Here is an 8,039-nt window from a genome sequence, read left to right as displayed (position 1 = left end):
TGATTTACCTTCAAGGATTGTCGGGGTAATTTTTTAAATGTTCATAAACTCAGGGAGTGGGGGGAGCATTAACAAAACCTGAGTAAGAAAGATCATGAACTGGTGTCTTTGCTGCTACATTTTGTTTTTTGATAGACGAACTACTGCCCAAATTCAGCTATGCTAAACTCCTGGATTTTTTTTAAAGATATTTTTGGGTGAGACTGCAATTACTTCCTAACAGGGTAGACCCCAAAAAGGCTTAACACACCCAGAAGGGCTAACACACCCAGATATGTGTGTGTTAACCATTACTATGACTTCATTCATTGGCTAACAACACTAAAAGGTGGGAGCAGGTGAGTTTCTTACAAAACAAATGGGCAGAATAGTGGTTGCATGTTTTGCTTCATACTGGGTTCTCCAAGGGCAGAGACTCTGGGCTCATCTACACCATGCAGGATATTGCACTATGCACTATGAAGGTGGTAGGAAAGTGATATATAAAAGGCAGGAGCCACACTACTGCTTTACAGAGGTACTGAAGTGCACTGACAACTGTTGGGGCCCATTGGCACATACTATATACTACTTTTATACCACTTTCATAGTGTTATATCCTGCTTGGTGTAGATATATCATGGGCCCCAATAGTTGTCAGTGCACTTCAGTACCACTATAAAGCAGTAGTGTAGATCCTGCAGTGCAGTTCAATACCGCTATAAAGCAGTAGTGTGGCTTTTGCCTTTTATATACCACTTTCATACCACTTTCATAGTGGAATATCCTGCTTGGTGTAGATGAGACCTCTGTTGATGTTGTTTTAAATGAAAGCTGGGAATCTGAAAATTATGGATGCTCATCATCATCTGCTTTCCCACCACAGTGCTGTTTAAGACTGTTCTTCAGGCTGTTCCAAAAGGCAGGCTGGGCAGCTGGTTCCTTAGGCCAGTTTAGGTAAGCCTTTCTCTTTACCAGCTTGGCCAGACGATGATAGGCTGAGAGCTGGTATTTGGGAACATGCTCTAAGAACAACAGGATCAATGTATCCTCTTTCTCAACCATGAGACGGTATGTGGCCAGGCTCATCTCTAAAGAGCACCAGGAGCTGCTCAGGGCATTGCGGCTGACCACACAGATGGTCTTATGACTGTTGTAGAGGCTTTCCATAATATTGTCCACAATGGCCCAGCCCACCACAAAGTCCCGGTTGTGCAAACAGAGCTTCAGGAAGGGGGCCCCCATCTGCTCTAGGTTGGGCACCAAGTGTTGTAACACCCACTCCTGGTCGTGGCTGCTATAGGACACAAACGCATCATACTGAAACCTCCTGCCTCTTTTGTGATTCAGCACTCCGTGACACCAGGCTCGCAGAATGTAGACTAGGAAAAGAAACTCTAAGCCACAAGTAGCATTCAGAATGGGGAGTGAAATGAGGAGAAACAGAAATGAGGAGGTGACTATGAAAAGAATGAGACCAGCATCCTGGCTACAATTTTGCTCTATGAAAGGCACAAACTTGTATTTCTTTTCTCTTGTTTGGACATCCAAGCAATCTGCTTGCTCCAACCCAGATATATAAATTCCTTTCTTCCTGGTTGCCCAGTCTATGAGCCAGGCACTGGAGCAGTCACACCTGAAGGTGACGCTGGAGAAGTGCATGTAGCGCAGAGGCATTTCATCCGGTATTTGGTCCTGGATGTCACTGTCAAGTGTCAGAAAGCCCTCCTTCTCCAGCACCAGAAGCTTCAGTCGGCTCTTTCCTTTGAAAAACTGAGCTGAGATGTACCTGATATTGGAATTTACCATCCTCAGGGCCTCCAAGTGGGGCAAGTCCATGTAGAAATACTGTGCCTCTGGTGGGGCATATAGGTGGTCTTCAGGTAGGTTGTGCACTTCGAGTATTCGCAACTTGGAGAGATGTGACATGTTGAAGTTTTGGCCTGAAAACAAGCCTCTTCTGAAATCGTACTTATAAATAAGTTGCTCAAGTTGAGGGAAGTGACGTGCGAGGGGTTGAGAAGAATTACAGCAATGAAGGGCTGGATCCCAATGGAGCATCTGCACACTGGGGAAGAGTGAGCGGTCCCAGGCTTTTTCAAAATTATAGCAACCGCTTAGGCTCATGTTCTGCACTGATGCAAAGGCAGTGGTGACTATGGTTTTGAAGAATGTGACTAAATTGGACTCCAATCCAAAAATTGTCACATTTGGCACTGAAAACCAAATATCAGGGAGTACGTTATAAGAGCCTACTTGGAGCTCTTTCAATAAAGCCAAGTCCTGGAAAGTATCTCTTCCAAACACCTCAATGGGATTGCCATACAAGCCCAAGGAAATCAGGCTGGAGAGATTATAGAAAGAGGTCTTTGGTAGGTATTGCAATTGGTTGTTCCCCAGATTAAAAACCTTAAGTTGACTGAGTCCCGAGAAGGCAGATAGAGGTATATTCTTAAACCCACAGTCGTTGAGTGAGAGAGTCTCTAAGAATGGTAGGCAGGAGAAGGCACCGGGCTCGAGACTGTTGAATCTGTTACCAGAGAAATCCAGAATTCGAAGCCTGGAGGTAAAGTTCATTTTCTCATAGACTAGTGGGCACAGGTCCCAATGCAGGTGGTTTCCAGAAAGGTCCAAGAGCTGGAGATGGGGAAGTTTATATAGAATCAGTGAATCTACTTGCTCCATGTTGTTCTCCTCAAGAACCAAATTCTCCACAGAGTAGCAGCCTGGAAGCTCTTCACTGTCAAGGCTTTTATAGTTATTTTGGGAGAACATCAGGGATCGGAGTGAGAAACGGGAGGCCAGAGCACAAACTTGGTAAGTCTCATGCATGGGGATTGTCTTCTCCAGGGAGAGCAATTCAAGTTTTTCTATTTCTGAGACCAAGAGCTCACTCACAGCCAGGGGGAAATGGCTCAACATCAGGGACTCAAGAGTACTGCTGTTTTGATTATGAAGATTCATCTGCTCCTCCTGAGATTGAGAAACTGGGACAACAAGGGTTGAACGGTTAGGGTGTTGGTTCAGAGACAAAGTATCTGGAAACCTCCCCATCTCACAGTTATTTAATGACACCTGAGGCACTGACCTCAAACCTGGGAAGATACTGAACAGCTCAGAAAAGTCCCCTAAGCAGCAGCTGGAAATGGAGAGTACTTTCAATGGATCTGGAAGCATTATCCCTCTCTGTCCTGTGAGATGGATACCCTTCAGGTCCAAAGTCTGTAGCTGGTGTAAGTGAAGGAAAGCTTGAGCTGGGAAGGAGATATTGGTAAAACCTGTATCTAAGTGATGGATTGATAAGTACTGTAGTTTGTTCAAGCCCAGGAAAGCCCCAGGTGAGATAACAGGTGTTTTCAAGGTGATGCTCAGGTAATGAAGATCTGGAAATGGCAAGAAAACTTGTTCACTTAAAACTTTGATGTCTCCTTCTATACACAGGGCCTTCACTTGATCAGGGACAGTAGACAGGTCTCTTGACAGGGAGGTGACATTACTGCAAAATGCAACTATACCAGTGTCTGGAGCTGACGGACAGAGGGACAGGGGTTCAGACGTGTGTGGCTGCAACCAACCTTCAGTCAGCTGACACTTTTTGGTGAGCAATGCATTGCAGAATGGTGGCCCCAGGAAGGGAAGGAGCAGGAAGATGCCTGTTATTCTTCTTCCTTTCCACTGATTCCAGCAGTTCCTCTGAAAAGGGATCACACCTGTCTGGGAGATAATGGGGAGTCATCATTCAAATCCAATGACCACCATTTTCATTTTCCTCTTCTAAAAAAAGAGGTCTTGTGCTCAATTATGCCTAATAAGTTCAAGGTGCTGGTTCTAACCTATAAAGCCTTATACAGTTCAGGATCACAATATTTTATTTATTTATTTATTTATTTATTTATTTATTGCATTTCTATACCGCCCAATAGCTGGAGCTTTCTGGGCGGTTCACAAAAATTAAAACCATTTAAAGTATAAAACAACAGTATAAAACCATAATATAAAATACAATATAAAAGCTCAACCAGATAAAAACAGCAGCAATGCAACATTACAAATTTAAAACAACAAGTTAAAATTTATTCATAGACTGTTAAAATGCTGGGAGAATAAAAAGGTCTTCACCTGGCATCTAAAGGCATATAATGTAGGTGCCAAGCGAACCTCCTTAGGGAGCTCATTCCACAGCCGGGGTGCCACATCAGAGAAGGCCCTCCTCCTGGTAGGAGGCGGCGTTCCTTCAGATAGCCTGGCCCCAAGCCATTTAGGGCTTTAAATATTAATACCAATACCTGATGCCTCTCCCGACACGAACCTACCCGTGCACTGCATTCAACATCTAAGGCCATTCTCTGGGAACCTTCTCAGAGGGAAGCTTGGAGGATGGCAACAAGGGAGAGGGCCTTCTCAGTGGTGGCCCTCCAATTATGGAATGATCTCGCCGACAAGGCCTGCCTGGCACCAACATTGTTATCTTTTCAGCAAAAGGTCAATACTTTCCTTTGTTCCCAGGCATTTAGCAGCATATGTTAAGTTTTAATCAATCCCAAATCTATATTTAGGTTTGGCTGGCAGCTCAAAGTTGTTTTTAGATGTATGTTGTTTCTATGTATGCTGTCTGTTTTTATGTTTTTAAATGTTGTATATCAATTTTTAATGTTTTTAATCTTTTGTGAACCATGCAGAGAGCTTTGGCGATGGGACAGTGTAATAAATAATATAACAACAGCAACAGCAAGAACAACTACTATTACTACTACAGTTCTACATCCATAAGCCTGATCCTATGTTCTACAAGCCTCACCCCCAAAATGCAGGGATCCTTTACATGGGAGTGCTTCTTGTTTTTGCACATCTGACCGGAATTCTGAGTAAATGGGGCATTGTTGATGTTTGGTAAGGTGGTAAATTCACCACTGGGTTCCCTCCATTGGCCAGAATCCCAAGGCTTGCCACCTTTGAAGCTTAGGACTGCTTTAATAGCCCATCCACCACAGTTGTTGCAGGCTTGTTCTTCCACCCCGACTTCCACTTTTGGTACTGCGTGATGACATCAGAACACGTGATTGGTAATATCACCAGGGACATATCTGCATAGAGCACTGCCACTTGCTTGTCTGTACCATATCCCTCCCGATACTCTTACATAACAATGAGGGTTGAGTCTTTATAGAGGGGGCGGAGAGACATCGCTGCAGCCGTTTGTGCCTTATAAAATAATATAAGCATTCTTATATATTAATCTCCATGTATGAAAATGCAATGTGGGAAATGGCCCCAACTACTTTAAAGCAAGGAAGAATAGTAGAACAAAAGTGTAGGGCACTGATTGAATATGGTACTTGGATGCTGAAGGCCTGAGTTCAAACCTTATTCTAGCCATAGATTTACAGGTTGATATCGGGGAACATGTTTTTTCTTTTCTTCCTTTATTCATTGGCTGGTTGGCCACTGTGTGAACAGAGTGCTGGACTAGATGGACTCTTGGTCTGATCCAGCATCAGGGCTCTTCTTATGTTCTTAATGATGTGGTAGATTTGGATGAAAAGCGGAGGCAATCAAGCTATTATGGGTGCATGTGTGCTGAACATGACTTGAATTCTCTCCTTAGTCTAAATCACCGTTTTTAACTTTTGTAAACCGCCCAGAGAGCTTTGGTTATGGGGCGATATATAAATGTAATAAATAATAATAATAATAACAACAACAATAATAAATGATAATAATAATTATTAATAATAATTAAGAACGCTCTCTCTCTCTCTCTGTCTCTGTCTCTCTTACACACACACACACACACACACACACAGAGAGAGAGAGAGAGAGACGCAACCCCCTCCCAAATTACACCATGGTGTGTTCATCATGTCAACTTCTATATAACATGTGGCAGAAAGTCTCTCATTAATCTGTTGCAGAATCCCTGCATCACTGTGAAACCTAGATCCACATTCATCAGCAACAATGTATTCAGTTTGAGAAGTTTTGAAATTTTCATACCATTGAAAAAATAATTCTGAAGGGAAAAGGAAACAAAAAAAAAATCTGAGGGGGGAAGGAGACTAAAACAAATGAATTCAGAGGTGAAAAGTTGGCAAAACCAATTAACGTACCTCTTTGCCTCTCCATCCTGGTTGTGCATGTTTAGCCATTCTTTTCTTCAATAGTTTTCCTCTTCCTGAGTCTCCAACAAGTAGTTATCTACTGAACAAACCTAGGATCTCACACCACTTCCCTTTTGACTTACAATTCCTCTTTCATTCTTGCTACGAAGTTTGCTATTCTCACTTGAATGTAGTTATTAGTTCACCTTACTGAATATGGGACATCTGGGAATGTGCCTTAAGGTGTTGATTGTCTGTAGCAGGACCAGCCTAAAGATTGTTTGCTGAAGCCAAATTGAGAGTTTTACGACCAACATAAATGGGGACTGCCTCAGCCTATGGGCTCCATCACACCAGTGTTTTATCGCACTCTCATTGTGCCTGTTTGCTGTTTTGCAGCGTGGTACTCATTCACCTGATGTCGTGCTTCTCCTGCAGTCACCCTGCGTCTTCCCCTCCATTTTCCATGTTTTCCTAGAATGGAGGAAGTCCGGTTTATTTTCTCCTTGGGAGATTAAAGTGCTCATCTGCCCCATGTATTGCCATTCTTGAGCCATGTCCAACAGCAGCAGAGCAAACAAGTGAAAAGAGAGTCCCCCGGTGTAGCGACGATCATGAAAGGGACCAGCGTTTGCCGCGCTAATGAAATGGAGGTCCAAATCGTGCATGCATACCAGGAAAGAAAAAGTAGGTGTGATGGAGCTCTATGACTGGCAGCACAGCTAAACATTACCTACGCAGAGAAGAAAATCCCAATTGCTGTGGGTTTGAAGGGAGTATATTCACACCTGACTTCCTCTACTGTAATCCCTTTCATAAGTTGCTTAATGCCGACAACACAACATGGAGACATAGCTTATTGTTGTTGGGTTCTTTTTGCCTTCACCGGAGACTTATGTTACAAGTGAGAAGGCCTACTGCCATCTTCTGGCACAAAGTGTTATAAAATCTTTATCAGCAAAGCCAACAGAAGGTGAACAAAAGTAAAGTCTCACTCAACACAGCAACTATTACGTTCTTACGAAATTAAGATGTACCATACTGGCAATCTCTATGGGCCCTATTTGAACAGCAAGATGGAATAAGTAGCTTGAAGGGGACAGGAATGATTTCAGTTGGTAATAGTACCAAGGTCAGGGGGAAGAGTTTTATACACACACAGTTTCACACATACACACAGCAAAGTGCAAAGGCCCATTCTTGGACTGAGCCATCCTCCCCTAAAGGACCCAGTTTCTTTTTGAGAACATTGTTGTATTTATTTCCTTCTCTCACTTATTTGTACTCCATAATAACTATAGCAATGCTAATCAACACCAAACAGTCAACTCCCCTTTCACTTTGGTCTCAATAAGAAAATGGATTTGTGCCATGAGCTTGCATATGTAGCGTATATGCCCATTTCACTGTTTATGACAACAGTCACAATGTATAGCGAGTTTTCCATTTTCTTGCTAGAGGTAGGTGCTCCTGAGGAATAATCACGTGTTATCTGAAACAGAAGGGAGAGGGTATTGCCCTACTAGCCCTTCACCCATGACACTTCTGACTTATATATGCACATGCATATGTTATTTGTCCCTGAAGACCAAAGTTACAGAAAAACAGGGCTGTTATTGTTATAGCAGAAACAATAATTTATTTTAAAAGATTGGCAACTGAAGACTCTTCAAACACACTTTCGTCAGCCATACCGCCCCTTGAAAACATGCCCACAGAACATCGGATTGAAAACGATGGTTGAAAATACATGTTGAAGTTTGAGCGGTGTGCTTTCACATTACTGGAAGAACCGGACTTTTCGAACACCAAAATATGTCCATAAGAGGGGGGGAACATCCACAATCACAGCAGGACATGGTCAGTGTCATTGGAGTCCTTTGCATGCAATTCGCCCCGACAGCAGACTATAAGGTTGATGTCATCTTTGTCCTTTGCATGACGTTCGTCGTGACAGAAGAC

The 8,039-nt window shown here is 43.0% G+C and overlaps 1 protein-coding gene across 1 annotated transcript; it reads right to left on the bottom strand.

Annotated features, from left to right (window-relative positions):
• Nucleotides 1-828: 828 nt before the first annotated feature.
• Nucleotides 829-6,102, bottom strand: LOC134405481 (toll-like receptor 11). Its single transcript, XM_063136724.1, has 2 exons — nucleotides 6,087-6,102; nucleotides 829-3,506 (listed from the first exon to the last, which is right to left on the bottom strand). Exons 1-2 carry the CDS (start codon nucleotides 6,100-6,102, stop codon nucleotides 829-831), a joined length of 2,694 nt encoding a protein of 897 aa, XP_062992794.1.
• Between the last annotated feature and the right edge of the window lie 1,937 nt (nucleotides 6,103-8,039).

This window comes from Elgaria multicarinata, chromosome 11 (assembly GCF_023053635.1).
Source record: "Elgaria multicarinata webbii isolate HBS135686 ecotype San Diego chromosome 11, rElgMul1.1.pri, whole genome shotgun sequence".
In the NCBI taxonomy this organism is placed as follows: Eukaryota; Metazoa; Chordata; class Lepidosauria; order Squamata; family Anguidae; genus Elgaria; species Elgaria multicarinata.
Note: the sequence above shows the minus strand (reverse complement) of the source record. Positions and strands in the feature narration are given on the sequence as shown.